At 41.5% G+C, this 19,708-nt stretch overlaps 1 protein-coding gene across 1 annotated transcript in view; it reads right to left on the bottom strand.

The window, feature by feature from the left end:
- Window positions 1-11,368, bottom strand: part of ZNF292 (zinc finger protein 292) — an 89,511-nt gene extending 78,143 nt beyond the window's left edge. Inside the window, exons 1-2 of the mRNA XM_055329920.1 lie at window positions 11,048-11,368; window positions 10,650-10,846 (exon numbers count right to left, since the gene is read on the bottom strand). Of these exons, the coding sequence (XP_055185895.1) occupies window positions 10,650-10,817 (168 nt within the window). The 5' untranslated portion in view covers window positions 10,818-10,846; window positions 11,048-11,368. The remainder of the gene's footprint in view (window positions 1-10,649; window positions 10,847-11,047) is intronic.
- Between the last annotated feature and the right edge of the window lie 8,340 nt (window positions 11,369-19,708).

Genomic DNA, 19,708 nt, shown 5'->3' with positions numbered 1-19,708 from the left:
ATTCAAGAGAAGTAAATGCTCAAAGGTCTTTTCAGAATTAAAAATAATTTCTCGGGCAGCCCAGGTGGCTCAGTGGTTTAGCGCCGCCTCCGGCCCGGGGCCTGATCCTGGAGACCTGGGATCGAATCCCAGGTCAGGCTCCCTGCATGGAGCCTGCTTCTCCCTCTGCCTGTGTCTCTCTACCTCTCTCTCTGTGTCTCGCATGAATAAATAAATAAAATATTTTTTAAAAAAAATCTCATGCTGACCATGAAGTTCATGATCAATTTGTTTGAGGATATAAATTTTATTCATATTACCTGTTGTTAAGTGCAATATCCCATTTTAGGCAGGCAGCATTTTTTTTTTTAAATTTCCCTAATACAGCTTTAAAATAGTTATACAGGGGCGTCTGGGTGACACAGGTAAGTGTGGGACTCTTGGTTTCAGCTCAGGTTATTATCTCAGAGTCATGAGATAAAGCCCCAAGTTGGGCTCTGCACTCAGCATGGAGCCTGTTTAAAGAGATTCTCATCCTCTCCCTCTGCACCACGACTCCTCATGTATGTTCATGCTCTCTCTTTGAAATAAATAAATAAATCTTAAAAAAAAAGTTATACAAATATGGTTTGGATAAGTTGGGGTAAGTCACAAGATTCCAATTATTTAACTATCAATTTTAGTAAATATTTCATTAAGCTCTATGTTTTATTCTTTTGAAATATAATCTTGTGAAAGTTTTGTTCCAAAATTAAAAATCGTATTTTTCAGAATATAAATTAACAAAATGATAATGCTTTTGAGTTGAACATAATGTTTCAGGTTTTTTATTGACAGACTTATATTTGTAAAAATTAGGGAAAGATCATGTACAAGTTTTACACAGAAAATATAAAATGCAAGCTATTAACTTGAAGTAAATAAAATTCTAGCTTATTTAAAATATGTAGTAAAATCATTCCTATTTAATGAAAATATTTTCTCTCAAAACTTACAGATAGGGACACCTGGGTGGCTCAGTGGTTGAGCATCTATCTGCCTTTGGCTCAGGTCGTGATCCTGGGATCGAGTCCTGCATCAGGCTCCCTGCACTGCAGAGAGCCTGCTTCTCCTTATGCCTGTGTGTCTCATGAATAAATGAAATCTTTAAAAAAAAAAAAATCACAGATATCTGTTTCAAATAACTTTGCTAAGCTAAAATTATTACAGGAGTTAAATATTTGATTTACTAACTTTCTAATATCCCTATAAAATTGATTGGGATGGGAATCAAGTCAATTATTAATTACCATTTTAAAATTTAAGATTACTTTTTTATTTTTTTAAGACTTTATTTATTCATGAGAGACACAGAAAGAGAGAGAGAGAGAGAGGGAGGGAGGGAGGGAGGAGGGAGGGAGGGAGGGAGGGAGGGAGGGACACAAACACCATCAGAGGGAGAAGCAGGCTCCATGCAGGGAGCCTGAAGGGGGACTGGATCCCGGGTCTCTAGGATCATGCCCTGGGCTGGAGGCGGTGCTAAACCCCTGAGCCACCCGGGCTGCCCAAATTTAGATTACTTTTTTTTTTTTTTTTTATGATAGGCACACAGTGAGAGAGAGAGGCAGAGACACAGGCAGAGGGAGAAGCAGGCTCCATGCACCGGGAGCCCGATGTGGGATTCGATCCCGGGTCTCCAGGATCACGCCCTGGGCCAAAGGCAGGCGCCAAACCGCTGCGCCACCCAGGGATCCCTAGATTACCTTTTTAAATATAAAACCTGTATCTAAGAGTTCTGAGGTTAATATGTAACATTATCTATGTGAAGCATCAATAAGGATGCCAAATGTTACACATGGATACATTGTTCAGATATTTTAACTGCTTCATTTTAGCCATTTAACCAAATCTCAGTCTTCCTAAACAAATGTCTAATAAAATTTAACATTTTCTGGGATGCCTGGGTGGCTCAGTGGCTTAGCTCCTGCCTTTGGCCCAGGGTATGATCCTGGGACCCAGGATCGAGTCCCACATCAGGCTCCCTGCTTCTCCCTCTGCCTGTGTCTCTGCCTCTCTCTCTCTCTCTCTGTATCTCTCATGAATAAATAAATAAAATCTTCAAAGCATAAAATTTAACATTTTCTGATGATTCAGTACCAATAATTATTATATAGTAATGATGAGATCTCGGGAAGCAATTTGCATTAAATGAGACATTTAAACAAACTAAATGATGCTTAATCCTATGATCTCAGGTCTTCAGATTAAACAATTCACTGTTAGTAAAGCATCTAACAGTGCCTTTCTGAACATTAATTCTCTTCCTCTTCAATCTGCTTAGTCCAGCCTCTAACTCCAAGCTTCATCTCAATCCGCCTTATTTTTTCAAAAAAAAAAAATAACCTAAAGATTTTGTCCAGATTAGAGAGGAGCTCATATCTGAAATCAAATCCATTTGGCTTTCCAGTACATAAGCAAAATCACAAAGGAAGTAAAACAAACAGGTGTACTTGTGAGGAATTAAGAGACCAACTTAGATGGAGCAGAGAGTTCTTGTGAAAGGATGGAAAAAATTAACAGAGCAAGCACAGCCCTGGGCTGAGGCTTAAATCTGTACGTTATCCTATGCGCCAGTATTTCTCAAATCGGGTTCCACGGCCATAATGCTGAGTTTCTAGCATTCACTGTAAGACATTTAAAACTGTATTTTAATGTCTCTCCGAAATAAAATGTAAGGATGCTCTGAATCAGCTAAACTAGAAAGCCACCTTATAACTTAGGACTGCCTACTTTTGTGCTTACTACTAAACTGAGTACAGTGATTCTCCCATAAGTAGTATTTTTCACACTGTTGGTTATGACTATCAGTGGACTATAAAATCAAGAGCAGCTCTGCAAAATAATAAGTAACAAATAACAAAATAGAATGCATCACACCTAGTAAGGTAGAAGTACTGTTTTGTGATACTTTTGTTTCAGTGTGACTAAATGGTGAAATTTTAAAAAGTTAGATCTTACTATGAGCTAAGGTCAAAACTTTAAGCTCTAAAGACTCTCTTGGGTTTCTGCAAACTCAAATTTGAGAAACACTGTTACAAGAATTGGACTCCCAATTAGGTAGAAAGATAAGAAGAGTAGAATACTGGGGACTTTCACAAATTGAAAGTAAAGTTAAAAAACAAGCTCAGGAAATACAGTGCCTGTTAAAAACAAAAACAAAAACAAGTTCAGTTACAAAAAAAGAAGACCAAAGATTTGGACAAGACCTAGGATGCTATTATTGGACTGCACAATGTACAGACAGCTCAAAACACCAAACGAGACCAGATTTAATATTAAGACAAAGAATTGTTGTAAATAAAGACATTCTACAAATTTTCCAAAGTGTGAGTGATGTAGTAGGGACACCCTTCTTCTACTTAAGAGACTGAGATTAGAAAAGAGGACTGGAAATGCCTTTAGCCAAACTAAGAGAAAAGGAGCAAAAAGATGTGCTTTGATTACAGAATATGGATGACAAGAAAAAAAGCAGAGGGCTACAGAGAGGAAAAACTTAACCCATGAAAGTGCCTGACACTGCAGCAGGGAATAAAGGGAACTGGGATATGTGGTAGACTGTTATAAGAAGAACCATATCTCCGTGCACCCAAAAGAAGCTAGGTTTGACCACTTGTACCCAAAATAACCTTGACCAACAAGACACAGGCAGAGACTTACACAGTAGTTGTGCAATAGAACTTGTTCTCTTCAGGCCATGTAAAGAAATGCCAGATTACCTTACTAGATGATAAACGTGGAGATGAGCCAACTGAAATAAAACTACTGAACCAACTGAGGAACCTTGACCAACTCATGGGACAAGACAAATGAGTGAGACCATCTGGGACCGTTCTGCTCCAGGCAACTTATGAGCTGACTAGAGACCATCCAACAGACCCATAGACTTGAGAACAGTAATAAAAAAGCTATTCTTCTGGGGTGCCTTACTGGCTCCATTGGTAGAGCATGTGACTCTTAATCTTAGGGTCTTGAGTTCCAGACCCACATCAGGGGTAGAGTTTACTTAAAACAAAAAAAGCAGCTGTTCTTCTAAAGCCACTAAGTTTTTGGGTAGTTTGTTACACTGCAATAAAACTTATACAGGATACTTCAAGAAAAACCAAAGTTGGGGGTGCCTGGTGGGCTCAGTCTACAGAGCATGTGACTCTCAATCTCAGGATAGAGAATTCAAAGATCCCATGGGGCATGGAGCTTACTTTAAATACAAATACCTAATGTTGTAACATTCTGAACTTGTTTTTGTCTGTTTCAATGTCCCAAATTTAGAAGGGTGAGTCTTTAAGCAATGTATATTATCTATACTTAAAAGATTAAAATGCCTTCGTTTTGGATCCTAAACCCTTCCTCTGGTTCTAATCTATCTTTTCTATCCTATTTGTCAATCCAACACCTGACATTTTCCTCCAAGATGCCAGTTTGAAGTTGCTCTATTTATCTGAGTGTTTATTTCCATCCTTCCCACTTCCATTTAGTCATCCAACTTCATTCAAGATGCAATGTAGTGTTTTTCCTTTCCTGATCAATTTTTACTAAATTAATTTCAAAATGCTCATAATTCACACTCTACTTACAATGTTATTTATCACAAGATACTCTACTATCTAATACTAATGCTTAACTGTTAATATATGCATCAAATTTGTAATACTAATGCTTAACTGTTAATATATGCATCAAATTTGTAAGGGCTTTGAAGGCAGAGATCTTCATAATTCTCCATACATCCCTTAGTGTTCCCACATTAGGAATTTAATTACCTAATTAAAATAAGTTAAGAAAAATATATATGTACTTTAATGAATTTTAACACATCTTCTTGGCTAAAGATATGTACTCACAGACCATAAAGTTTTCCTAATGTAAAGTTAAGGGGGAGGGGGGGAAGGTAACATTTTTCTTCTGAGGTGCACTGTGTAACTCTCAATGCTAAAAAAAGAAATAATGAATCAAGAGGTTCTGCTGGAAAACAATACATACTTAAAAAGTTACAGGGAGTATGTAACAAACACAATAGTAAAAAACAAACTTTCAATTTTATAAATTAGGTTCCTCCCATAGTGACTGGTAAATTTTATGAACTGGATTTATGTGTGGGAGTTGGAAAAAAATAATTTATCAACTTTGATAGAATTTCAAGGAAAATAAATACAGCAGCAGCTTCATAGAGTTAAGAACATATATTTTTAAAAAATCCTTGATTTTGCAGGTTAGTCATACAAAATATCATGAAGGGCAATTGCAGAATACATCTTATCTTCCTCCATTTCAATTTTGGACCAGGAAGTATCAAGAAGGAGGCAAACAAAATTTGGTAAAGTTTTCCTTTGCTAAAACAGGTATAAGCATATTCTGGAAAGTGGAATTTATTATCTCCAATATGGAATCATACTAATCATGAACATTTAAAAAATTATTTCCCTTGAGCATTACCTACACTTTTAAAGTTTAAATGACTTGTTACTCCCTCAATACCTAAAGTAATTATCACTAATTAATAAGCAAGCCATCCTTTCTTCTGATTTGAAGTGTCCTAAAAATTAACTTAAGATATCCCCTAATAATCAAAAGGAAAAAAGTCTAGTTTTTTGAGGAAAGTAATCATTTTCAAAACAACTGCCACTATAACAAAGCTAAGCAGAATATGTAGATAAACAAAAGAATCAACTTGTATCAAACAGATGAAACAAAAATATGCTCTGAAATATTTTAACTACATAATTTAAATACTCAGTAGCTCTTAACAGTTTTACTTTGATTTTTGTTTCTTATCAATAAAGCACCAGTTAATAAAAGTACTAAGGTCCAGCTCAAATCCTATCTCAGTAAAGCTTTCTCTGACCAGCCAGAAATGTTTACCTCCTACTTTGAAAAATTGATTGAAATTACTATACATAAAATTAACTTATTTCTCTATACAGCTATCAATAATTAACAGATTAAACAGAGCCATACCATGGAATTATTACACAGTTTAAAACAGAAAGCCACAGATTTACATGAGGAGCTATGGAATGATCTGGAAGATACATTTTTTGCTGAATAAAAGATGCACTACATTTTCAATTTACAAAATAGAATAAAAAATAAATTTAATGTGTATTTAATTTAAATACACTGCCTTCTGACACCTCAACTGTCATCCTTAAGTTTTATTTATATCTTATTATTTTAGGGGTGTCTGGGTGGCTCAGTTGGTTAAGTGTCTGCCTTTGGCTGAGGTCATGATCCCAAGGTCCTGGAATTGAGCCCTGTAGGAGCTCCCTGCTCCACAGGGAACCTGCTTCTTCCTCTCCCTCTGCCTGCTGCTTTCCCTGATTGTGAACTCTCTCTCTCTCTCTTGCTGTCAAATAAATAAAAATCTTAAAAATATATAAATAAATCTTACTATTTTATATACTACTAGAATCTTCTGTATCTTATATCCTCTAACATCTAAATCTAGTCTTTGCATTAAATGCTTTCTTAAAAGTACAGAATTTTAATTATATCAAAAGGTCAAATATGTGCTTTAATCAGGAAAATTAAGTATGCTGAAATTGCTACCCTCTTACCCCACTAAAAGTGAATTGTTAAAGTAATTGCTTGTAATTTCTACTAAGGAAGTAGAAATTTTCTTGACCTCTCAAGCTCAGTGTGAATTTAAATATGGTTGAACAGCATTTACCTGGACCTGTTCCAGATTAACTACATTTCTTAACGTGAAAACTGTATTATCTTAACATGAAAAGATCATAATAAAAAAAATCTTAATATGTTATTTTTCTTTCTGTTTAGTGTTTCTCAAAAGAACACTGTGGATATGATATTCAGACAGAGAGATACATTTCAATGGGGTGGGACTATCCTAATCACCTCAGAAAATTTAGTATCCGTGGCCCATGTACACTAAATGTCAGTATCACATCCTCAGAGGCTGCAACGACCAAACTCACCCCACATATTTTCAAATGTCCTTGAAGAAAGAATTTCCAGGGAAAAAGTACTAGCCAGTTGAGAAACACTGCTTATATGAATCAAAGTATGAAGTGTGTGTGTGTGTACGCGCACTGGCAAAATACAACATATTTTCCCAACTGCAATTCAACATTTTTAAACAATTATCGGCCACCAGAAGATAAATGAGCAAAACCAGTCACAACTCGTGTATTAATCAGTCATCCAGCCATGTATGTAATGCTGTCAACAAATATGACGCCCTGACAAACCATCCTTGAAATAGTACAATGGCTTAACTTTTTAAATGAGTAAATATTTTAAAATCCTTTTAGAACAATTCTTCTATTGAAATGCTTCTGTTTAAGCTCCCCAAAAAATAACCTTCCACTGTACCGCACCGATCTCCTAAACAAAGGATACAAATCACAGATTACTACAATTAGTTGTCTACCTTCCTTCAGAGACTGTAGGCTCCTTGAAGCCAGAGACCATGATCATGATTGCCTGGCCCAGAGTGTACGTATTCAATATCAATGTTGAGCAAGTGAATATGGACATCGTCTAATACAATAAATAGTCCAAGAAATTCCAACTATAATCAGTTTTTATATATAGTAATGGTCCTGACACAAATAAATGCAAGAAATTATTTCTGGTTATCTGGTTTGTATTCCTATTCTAGGTCGATTTTAAGAAAATCAATTAAGTGAACTACATTACCCAGATTAAAGCTAGCTTGTGAAGATTTAAGGAAATTTGAGATTCTTGACAGGGCACTCCCTTATACTCATCCTCCTCCTACTCAAGCTTTAAGCAAATGTTCATGTAAACAAGTAAAAGTGGGGCATACTTCCAATCAATATAAAGAACAAAACAATACTCTTAACAGTAAGAAAAAATGTCTTTTATTTCTATTTTATTTCTAGAACTCAAAAAATCTGTTACATTGTATTTCATTCAAAAAGAAAGAAAATTTATAAACTAGGATGCATAAGCAACTTATACTTTTGTAGGTTTCACTATGTTCTCCAGAAATTCCTCTTCTACTAAGGTAAAAATTCAAAATACAAACTAGTTCATTTCTTAAACCGATTTTTTTAAAATAAATGCAACAATAAGAATTACTACAAGCACTAAGTGTTAAGACATACAGAATATTAAGTCTGAAGCTCAACAACTCTGACAAGTATGTTCATCTTTGCCTTTTTGAAGCATATAAATATCCCAGTTTTTCCCAGAGAAAGCTTACCAAAAAAAAAAAAAAAAAAACAAAAAAAAAAACTAATCTCAAGGTTAGAAACAAGACGTAAGTTCTGGCTCCTAGCATTTCAAGCAGTTTTTAAATTGCTCCAATAAATTCTTTAATTGTTAACCACTGCTTCGCTCAACTCAGATCAGAATGTTAAGTAATAATAGCTAGGATACAATTTTAAAAAGACAATTATGTTTCAAGTTACTGTCCACTTGACAAGATCACTAAAACAAGCACATGTAAAAAAGAAAAACAGAATACCTTCTAGAGGGGATCAAATATCAGATACACTCTGTAACTGTTCAATTGATGGAGACTACTTTTAAATGCATTTAAATTATTGTGGGATTTTAGTGCATGAAATATTTCATTTATCTTGAAATCCAAAAACGCAGTATTTGTTTTATTACTGTTTCCTGTAGCACTGGTCAATAAAAACTATTTCCGTGTTATAAGACTAATCACTTAAAAGGAACACTGGGAATTCCGTTCATATTGATAAAAATACAATGCTGTTTCATCCATTAAAAATACTTTTTAAAGTGATAACTTGATGACCTTGCGTATGCTCAAAAAAGTCCAACCTGCAGGAGAGTCCATTTTCTCAGAATTGTTAATCCCACTTCTAAACATTGCTGGCCAAGAATATTTACAATAATTAGCCTTAAACCCATCAGTGGACACTGCTATCTGAAAAGTATCCTTCAGCAAAACTAGACTTTAATGCTTTTCAATGACTAAAAAGCAGACTTAACTTATAAAAGAAAGACTTCCTTTTATGGGTATCTTAAGTATTCTAATTAAAATCTTTATAACACCAATTAACGAGTTGGCCCTGCCAAGGTAGGTCAAAACGGCAAATTTCAACGGCAAATTTCGTTATTCTTTGGAATAAGGGTTCTCTAATTTTGCCACAGGTATTCATCAGACCTTTATTATCTTAAGTGTGGAGCTTTCACATTGCATATACTCCTAGACAAGTCACCACTTGACCTCACAAAGTTTTTGTGTATTTGTTTTTAAAAAAAAAAATAATGAAATACTACCAAATAATCAGTGACAACAACCTGTATACATTAACGGAGAATTTCTGTATATGTTCTAGTATCCCCTGATCTTCCATAGGAAAGATTTCTTAAGACTAAAACTTAAGGGAAAATGTAATCTATTCGGAGATTCTAAAATAGTTAGAACCCATTGTTCGGCCTTAAGCTCAGCATCTTTCCCAAACAACTTCTCTAGAATGATACATCCACAAGTTACCTCTAAATGTGACCTGTTATAAATTGTCTTTTTCCTCCTCGGGGCCACAATCCAACCAAAATCTTCACCACATCCAGTAGCAACTCCTTAAAATTTCAAACGTTAGCTGGGGATTTTGTGATCACGTCCATTAAATGCAGACCCAAACTCTCCGATTTCTATCAAGCAGCGTTTGTAACGTTCCAAATCCTGGTCAGAACGCAGTTACTGGAAAGCAGTGAGTGTCCTCGTGCAGGAAAAGGAAGGAAAGGTCTGAAAATTGACCTGTGCACAGGTTCCACAAGAACCTCAATTCCCTGTTCCACCAGGAGGCCAAACAGGGGAGGCTCCAAGTGAGAGGGGCGCTGGGGAGATGGGGAGGAAGGACACCGGGAACCGCACTCCTTGACGGGTGAAAGCGAGAGAGAAGCGGACTCCGGAAAGCCGCTCCACAAGAACACTCGACCGCAGGCTACGGGGAGAGCTCCTCTCCTCTGCCGAGGAGAGCAACCTTTACCGGGGAGGCGGTGCACCGAGCCAGCAAAGGCAAGAAGGGACGACCTCTGCGCCCCCCACCCCCGAACATCTCGGGCAGCCAGAAGGGGTCGGCGGGGACCGTTCCCCGGAACGTCAACAAAGGCCCCTTCAGTCCCAGGGCGAAACTCGAACAACAAAGGCCGGGAGACAGCGAGGACGGGGCCGGGGGCGGGACGGATGAAAGCGGGGGGAAGCAAAGGAATCAAACCAGTGGGGGCGGAGGCCCGTCGGAGTGGGAAACCAGAGGCGCAGAGGCGGGGGGCGCGGTAATCCCCAGTGCACAATAAGAGGAGGAGGAAAAGGAGGACCCGGCCTCCATTCCTCCCTTACCCTCTCGCCGCGACGGAGAGGGCTCCGGTGCTCGGCGGTCTCCACCGCCTCGGCCTCGGGGACCGCGCAGTCCCGAGTTCAGGGGAGGAAAGGGGAGGGGGATTTTCCGCCCTGACCACAACTAACTCCCTTCCCCCAGTTGGGAGCTGCCGACAACAACCGCCACAACGGCAGGCAGCACACAAAGGCGCCCTCCTCGTAGTCCCGCTCCCGCCTGGGCGGCGGCGCCGACGATGCCAGAGAAGGCACGACCACCGCTCGGCCCCCAGGCGCTCGCTCGCCCTCTTCTCCCTCTAGCTGGGGAAAAGGGGGAGGGGACCCCGGGCGCCCTCACCTGGCACAGCTGCTGACAGTACTCAGTGGCCGCTTCCACGGCCGGCACGCGGCTCTCCCGCAGCTGTCGCTCCAGCTCCTGGAGCCGCTCGCCCAGGCGCTGCAGCTCCGCGACGCAGCCGCCTCCGCCGCCACTCAACCTCTCCTGCTCGGCCTCTTCGTCCGCCATCTTCACACCCCGCTCCGTCGCGTACGCACCTGGGTCACGTGATAACACAATGCCACGTTCGGCGGGGTCACGTGCCGGGCGCGCTCGCACGCCGCCGAGCACGTACAAAGGGCCCGGTGGGGAGGATGGGGGAGCCGGGAGAGTGGCGCGAGGGAGCCCCAGGGAGGTGAAGGGAAGGGGAAAGGAAGAGGGCGGGGTTGGGGCGGCGCGGAAAACCGCGGTTTACTTACCCCGAGCGGGAAGTGGGCTGCAGCGGCCGAAAGGGGCGGGCCCCTGGAGGCCTGCGCTCGGTCACGTGGGCGCCGCGACGAGGGGGTGGGGGGAAAGCCTGGGGAGGGGCAGCCCTCTCCAGCGTCCCGATTCCGGCGTGGCTTTCCCCAGCCCCCGAAGTCTTCTACGGACGTATGCCCCAGTTCCCCAAGAAGACGGGTGAGAGAAAGCCCTGGGTGGGCTGGGGCAATGGCTGCATCTGCGGTTGGCCTGTAGGCAGGGCAGAGACGCGGGGAAAGGGAGAAGGTGAAACCTACCCATGGACCGTAAGCGTGAGAGCCAAAGCGGGTCTAGGAACTGTCAAAATCGTCGGGCTTCTCACCAGGCGGGGGAGGGGGGGAGGGATCTAGTGCTCGAGGTACCAGATCTCATCCCACTAGACTCTCCCTCCTCCTCAGCCCCGGCCGAGAACGCCTCCCCCCCCCCCCCCCCCGCTGGAAACCCAATCTCTAGGGGGCGGAGGCAACAAAGAAAAATAACGATTAGATCGGAGCGGAATGAGGTTCAAATCCTCAGTCGGGAAAACGGAGCGAACTCACGAAAAAGCAAGCTTAAGAGATTTCACTCTATGAAATTGTGGGTGTCGTAACCAGATGATTTTTTTTTTAAACCACGAAGACATTTCTAGAATAAGCGATAGACAACTAATCTGGTTCTGTGATTTAAGACTTTCTCCTACACGCTACAGAAATCACCATCACTGAAAACACACTCTATATGAAAGCTCTTGAAAGTAGGTCAAGGAAAAAAAAAAACAGCAATAAGAACTCCATTAAAAAATCACAACGGAGGAGGGGAAATGGGCGCTAAAATAAAAGAACAAGGTTATCAAGAATTGTTATAAATCCGACAGCATTTCCCGCCCCCCCCCCCGGTATTGAAAATAGAGATGGTATTCTCAACCATAGTTTATTTACAACCTGGAAGGAAGGAATAGGTGACACTTGAACAAAACAGTAGAAGGGGTACTACAAAAAGCCAACTCCTAATGTTCAGATTAATAAAACGAATATGTTGTTGGTAACTGAAAATTAAGACAAGATGCTTATCTTTCTTAAAACTGAACGGTCTACACAAATTCGGAAGCAATGATACTGATCAGGCACCTAGTCTTTTCACTGTCATTCCAAGTGATGTGTATCCTTCTAGTACAAGAATTTAAAATAAGAATCCCTGTTGTGTGCTGCTAGAGATTTCTAGGCGCTACAGGAAATGTTCTCGATAGTATGTTGTCCAGAATGAATGTTTTGAAATGCATCAGTGATAGCAATGTTTATTGAGTGCCATTCTATAAGGTGAGTGGGCACAACTGAACCCCTCATGAAAAACAGTACCGGGGCCACCTGGGTGGCTCCGCCGGTCAACTGTCTGCCTTCAGCTCAGTTCATGATCCCAGGGTCCTGGGATCGAGCCCCACATCCGGCTCCCTGCTCAACAGGGAGTCCGCTTTCTTCCTCTCTCTGCCTGGAGTTCCTCCTGCTTGTATTCTCACTATCTGCCAAATGAAGAAGTAAAATCTTTTTTTTTTTAAAGATAGAAGAAAAACAGTATCAGCTAAAATATTAGTACAACATGTATGTATTGATATTACATATTAAGACAAGTTCTACAAATATGTACTTATGGAAGAGTCTGGGGGAGTACATTCAAAGGAGTGGGGATATTTTTTAAAGTATCACGGATGGGGTGCCTGGGTGGTTCAGTTGGTTAAGAAGCTGCCTTTGGCTCAGGTCATGATCCTGGGTTCCTGGGATCCCACTCTGCTCAACAGGGAGCCTGCTTCTCCCTCTCCCTCTCCTCCTAACTGCCACCCTCCCTGCTTGTACTCTCTCTCTCACTCTCTGTGTCAAATAAATAAGATATTTTAAAAAGTAAAGTATCCCTGATAGCTGAAAAAGCAACAATTAGGGACGCCTGGGTGGCTCAGCAGCTGAGCGTTTGCCTTCCGCTCAGGGCGTGATCCCGGAGTTCTGGGATGGAGTCCCACATTGGGTTCCCTGCACAGAGCCTGCTTCTCCCGCCGCCTATGTCTCTGCCTCTCTCTGTCTCTCATGAATAAATAAATAAAATCTTTTTTTTTTAAAAAAGCAACAATTAAGGCAGCTAATAGATTTTAATATTTGCAGCTCACTTTCCCAAGTGAAGTATTTTAGATATCCAAAACCATGTTTCTCCAATTTATGTTATTTTAGGATGACAGTGCAAATCTAAAAAGTGAGAAATATGAAAAGAGCCAGATGTACCAGTAAATCCAAAGATATCAAAAGGTTAATAAAGTATATTTTCACTTCAGTTATAAGGACTTCTATCACACCTAATCTACAGAAAGAAAGAAAAAGGGAGAAAAGGAAAATACAGGAAAAGAGAAATATATCCAAATACTGATTTAAAAAATACCCTGAGAATGTACACCTTTCCCACCTCCTGCCCAGGATAGCCCTAAAACCAAGGAGACTTGATTAGCAAATTGATTCTGAACACTATTAAGGTCTTGCAAATGTCCCCCACCATGAACAACTAAGTGCTTCACTTTTATCTGTTATCTTTGAGCTCTACCTCCCTATTCTGTATTTCAGAGCCTACAGGAAATGGAAGGACTAGGAACGAGTGGTGTAATTAATCATCATTTACTGACTATGCACAGGCACTGCTTGGTTTGGGAAAATCACAGGTGCATAAAAGCTATTCTTTGGGCAGCCCGGGTGGCTCAGCGGTTTAGCGCCGCCTTCAGCCCAGGGCCTGATCCTGGAACCCCGGGATGGAGTCCCACGTCAGGGTCCCTGCATGGAGCCTGCTTCTCCCTCTGCCTGTGTCTCTGCCTCTCTCTCTCTCTGTCTCTCATGAATAAATAAATAAAATCTTTAAAAAAACAAAAAAAAACATTTTTAGCTTGAAGAAGCTTACAGGTGTGATGAGTTACCTGCAAAGGCATTATATACATGACGAGTGTTCTCTTATGAAAATGCGTATAGATTCAACTCAGAACACAAAAGTCTGAAGTGCTACCTAGAACGTCTACAGAATCTTAACAACGTACAGATTTTTAATTAAATGAGAAGGATTGGAAATACTCTCCCTTATGAGGTCGACATTGTCTTGGAGATCTCAGAAATCTCATTCTTATCCATAGAAGACGTGTATCAACAAGTACATGACTTATTTGTACCTAAGCCCGATTTTTCCTAAATACCAAACTGTCAGTTCATGGGACTCATTACACACATACACACATACATACATATATACATACATAAACACACACCTACTTACTGAGAAGTTCCTGGGGGATTTCGGAGGCCTGTTCCACTGAGCAACAAGAATAAGCCCTAGGGCCAAGAGCATGCTCCTCTCTGGGGAACTCAGTGTCTGAGCAGCGAGTGCCCGTGCCCATTTTGGACACAGCGCGACTATGAACATGATATAATCATATGGACTTCACTCCCAAGAGGCTCGGTTTCAGAGTAAATCCGAGAGATAGGAATAGACCCCTACCCACTCCCGCGATCAATAAAGCTGGGGAAACCTTTAGGGGACAGATGTGTTTGCATCCAGGCCACCTGTGCCTGTCTGCTCGCGAGGTGCCCTGCTTGCCCCAGCCTGCATCTCTCCGGTGCACATTGTTTCGCTAGAATTCTTGAAATAGCAGGGCCCAGGGGCAGGAAGGGAGCTGGGTTATGCCTGCTAACCTGGCCAGAGGGCCGGGCGAGGGATGCAGCGAGCGCGGCGCTTGCTTGAACCGATCGCTGGGGGGTGAGGCCGGGCAGGTCCTTCCGACCCGGGCGCAGAGACCCACGGCAGCCGGGCCCCCACCCCCACCCCCACCCCAACATGCAAGGAGAGCGCGCCAGGCCAGGAGGTGGCGGCGAGAGCTTGCAGCTCTCGAGCCTCTGTTCCCGCTTCCCGGGCTGTCTCCCCGGCCCCCCGCGGCCGACCAGGTCCGCAGGACTAGAGCCGGACTAAGGCTCGCTCGCTCCGCTCCGCTAGCCCCGTCGGCGGAGGCCAGCCCGGGCTCCCCCGGCCGTGGCCCATGGCTCGCTAGCCCGGCAGCCGTGCGGTGCTTGCGTCCTCCGTCCCGGGCCGCTGCCGCCGCCCGCGCGCCGCCGACCCAGCGGTGGCCAAGGCGGCTTTTCCACCTCGCGCTGCCGATCGAGCCCGCAGAGCCGCTGGGTCTCCTGGCCCGGGAGCAGCGGCCGCCGGGGGCCTCCGGGCCCAGAAGTGCTGGAGCCTCCGCTGGGTGCGGCGGGGCGCCGGGCCCCCCGGCACCGACCGGGAGGGGATGCTCCAGGCTGTCCTGGCGAGGCCGCGGCGCGGGCACTGCTGCTTGGTCTGCGGCGGCTCAACCTGCGCTCCCCGAAGAGCTGGGCCGCCGGCCCCAGGCAGGCCGCCTCCCGGAACTCCGAGGTGAGGGCTGCCGTCTGCGTGGGGTCCGGTCCAGGCGAAAGGAGCCCCAGTCTGCGAACCCCTGCCGAGCCCACAGGCACAAAGAAGGAGCGCGGCTTTGACGCTCTGTTGGCGTCGGTTACAGACATGCCACGTTTTGACAAGGAAGACATTTTTCTTGAGAGGAGCGGTGGAGGGACTCAAATAAGACGTTGGGAACCCCAGGCAGGTGCTGCTCCACGTGCTGAAACGATTCCAGGGGCTCCGGAACACAGGGCCCACGTTTAGGAGGGTTGATTTTAGTCCTTGAGTTGTCCCAGAAAGAAGATGGACAGGTGATTAAATGAGGAAGGATATTTTTATTGCCTATTTGGATCTTTTTTTCTCTCTCTCTCTCTTTCCACGGGAGGAAAAGCCACATGTGAATGAGAACAGGAACAGAAACAACACTTGAAGGAAACGCTTTTAAAACAGCCTCGGGTATTCAAGCTTACACATTCACCAAGGTGAAAATAATCACTCAATAAAGCAAAATAAAATCTTGCAAGCATGAATGTGGAGAGTCCTTGAGTCAGTTCATAGTATCTCTCCAAAGGAGCAAAGAGAGATAGATGTAGAAAGTGCCTTTCTATTTCCAAGTTTTAATCACTGTATCTCATTTGCCTCATTGGAAATCCATCAGAGAGTAGATCCTTTTGTAGCATGAAGGATCAAAAAAAGCTTTCCCTTTTGCCCTTCTAGGTTCCAGTGATTAAATTGCTATAAGATTAACAGGAGAAAACAAAGTTTAGTAATATGTATACCTCCTGTATATACATGGAATAGACCCAGGAAAGCTGTAAGCCAGGATATGGCTCTTGTGATGATTTAAGTCCTGGTCTAGTCTACTGATAAAGTGTTTCTAGAGGTTGAATCATCCCCTTCTTCTAGATACAGTGGACGAAGGAGACACACTCTCAGATTTCCCATATAAATATAAGTGTCCTTTACAAAAAAGTAACTTCTACTGAGTTCTCAGAGCTTACCTGTGTCAACTTTTTCTTAAAAATAATAACCAATTTAAAAAAAATAAATAAAATAAAAATAAAAATAAATAAAAAAAAATAACCAATTTAGGATAATCCACAGGCTAAGAGACACATTTTGGGGTAACATATTCTGCTGCTCTTCAGTCTCACCTATGAAACTTTAAATACGTTTCACGATCAAGAAGCTTGAATTGGAAAAAAAAAAAAAAAAAGCTTGAATTGCTCCATCTTACTGAAACTGTCTCTTAGTTCTGAAAATTGGCCAGTTCAGTTAAACACTTGTGTCTCATTTCAGAAGGCAGTCTAGGGTGGGCTCCCAAAGTTAGGCCTATGTTGTGCAAGGAATCAGATAATTAACAGGAACTGTTTCTGCAGAAATAAAAGAAAAGCAAAGGTTAATGATTAGAGAAAATGATAAATCAGTTTCTGTGCCCAGAGGACAGCCAGTCAAGATTTCTAGATGTCAGGGTTGAAGCACTTTCAGATGGAGTGAGGGGAGGCAGTAACAATCTGAGAGATTTTCATGGTTTGCAGTTTGAATGCCTCTGATTATATCATCAGTGTACCAGTAAACGTTCTGAGAGGACCATACAGCAACAAGTGTGAAGAAGATTCTCTAAATGATTTATTTGAGAGAGAAAGCATGGGGGATGGGAGGAACAGAGGGAGAGGGAGAGAGAAAGTCAAGCCAACTCGGAGATGAGCATAGAGCCTGACTTGGGACTCGGTATCACAAACCTGAGATCATGACCTGAGCTGAAACCAAGAGTTGGATGCTTAACCGACTGAGCCACCAAAGAGCCCCAATTTCTCTGAAAATTATATCAAGTGTCAAGCTTCGGTTTGCAGGACCTTAGGGTGAAGGACAATTTTAGTACTTAGTGATTCCAAACTAAAAGATGGGAGAAAATTGGAAATGTTAATTTAGAGATTGTAGCCCTATGAGGAAACCAGAAGAATTTAGCATAAATACCAAAACCTCAAAGACAATCAGCATGACCGGAGTTAACAGGACTAAAATTTGATATCCACACGTTATAATTTCTATAGAGGTATAATTTTTCTTTCTATAATTACTATTTTATATTATTTGGAAATGATCTAGATATTCAACAAATATCTCATCATTTATTTTAATTTAGCAAAACTAAAGTTTCAAACTACCAAAGAGATTTGGAACATTGTAAGTACACAATACCCTAAAATATAATTGTTGCTAAAAAATTTATCTATAATTCTTATTCAACTTATATCTATGTACATAATTTGTTCCCAACAATTGCTTAGAAGAATTTGTTTTTAATCTGATTAAATAGAGCTCTCCTACAAACTAATTTTAGCAACAAAAATAACACACATCTATAACATGTGTATACATGCATAGACACACATAACCTTATAGACAGCAAGGAGTCTTCTTGAGATCCTCTTTGTCTCTTTGCCCTTCCCCCTGCCCATATTCTCTCTCTCTCTCTCTCTCTCTCTCTCTCTCAAATAAGTAAATACAATCTTTTAAAAAATAAAATAAAACTTTAGCTATGAGATGGGCATAATAATGCAAAACTTATCGGTATATATATATATATATATATATATATATATATATATATAAAGATTTTTCTTTATTTATTCATGAGAGACACAGAAAGAGAAGTAGAGACATTGTTAGAGGGAGAAGCAGGCTCCCTGCAGGAAACCTGAAGCTGGACTCGATCCCAGAACTCTAGGATCACACCCTAAGCCAAAGGCAGCTGCTCAACCACTGAGCCACCCAGGCATCCCAAAACTCACTGGTTTATAAAAGAGAAGTTGGATCCAAGCTTTGTTTCTGGCAGATGAGATAAATTAAGGTTACCTCCTTAGATGGCTAAAACTTTTTCTACTAATATTTGTGAAGAATACATTCAAGATTTTTTATTAGCCCACTTTCTAAATACCTGCCCCCTTTGTGTTTCTTCTAATGAGAAACCTCTCCCTAAAGTTTGCATTTCAAAAACTGGCTCTTAGTTCCAAGAGAAAGTGGAAGTAGAAAATCTACATGACAAAGGCACAGAAATTATCCAAGTTTTCTCCAAGATAATGAGAGAGAGAAACTGAAGAGACCCAAAGAAAAAAAGCTGTTTTTTTTTTCTTTGCTCCTTTTCCTGTTTCTATTCTTGCTAGAACCTGCAACCCTGCCTTAATGTATGTCCTCCTTATAAAGGTCAAGGAGGTAATAATTTTTTTTTTTGAGACTTCCAGCACAATAGATAACATCTAAGGAGTGACCAGGTAAGGTTATCACATACATTTTCTGAGACCACTGACACCCTTAACACAAAGACCCCTGGATTTAGGGCGTAAGTGACTTACGGAGGACATCTGCACACTCATCCTTGTTCAACCAGTTCCTCTGTGCCCAAGAAGACACATAGAGCAGATGACTGTCCTCAATAAAAACTCCAGACCCCAAGCAAAAACAAAAGTCATTCTCCTTTTCCTTTTTGAGTCTCCCAGACTCTCCATCAGTATCTGCTCTCTATTCATATAATAAAACTATTCTCACTTCCTGCTGGCTCAGGTTTGATTTCTATCCTTCATATAGCCAAGGACCTTTCTGGCTGGTCCTTTGGGACCTCCCCCCTCCTGCTCCCCAGATCCTTGGACCTGGCCTGCCCTCACAGTAGGAGTTTTGAGGGCATATTTGCCTATTATCAGAGGTTTAAGTTAATTACTATGTTGTTTTGTTTTGTTTAAGTAGGCTCTCTGCCCAATGTGGAGGTTGAACTAATGACTCCAAGGTCAAGGGTCGCATGCTTTACCAACTGAGCCAGGCCGGCACCCCTACATTAGTTACTAATTAAATTTTTCCTTTCCTTAAGTGTAAGACATTTGTGTCTCCAACTTCCTGATCTTTTGCAATACCTATAAGAATTTTGAGATGAATAGGGGCTTGAAGATTAGTGAGAATAGTAGGCTTTGAATTGCTTCTAGAACCACATTTCTGGCTTTGTAGAGATTTGCAAGACAAACACAGTTGTTTCCAATTCTTTAAAGAACTGGATTGCAGCCTGAATATCGAGGGGCTGAGCTACCCATTCAATTAAATTATCTTCAATTTGTTTCTTTATATCAGGAAGACTTCCATTACAAATAAAATGGGAATTCAGAAAATGTCTTTGTTCTAGAACTTCAGGGCTTAATGTATTTAATGTCTTTAAGAAGTCTGTATAA

This window comes from Nyctereutes procyonoides, unplaced genomic scaffold (assembly GCF_905146905.1).
Source record: "Nyctereutes procyonoides isolate TBG_1078 unplaced genomic scaffold, NYPRO_anot_genome, whole genome shotgun sequence".
NCBI classification, from domain to species: domain Eukaryota; kingdom Metazoa; phylum Chordata; class Mammalia; order Carnivora; family Canidae; genus Nyctereutes; species Nyctereutes procyonoides.
This window is presented reverse-complemented; position numbering and strand designations above follow the sequence as displayed.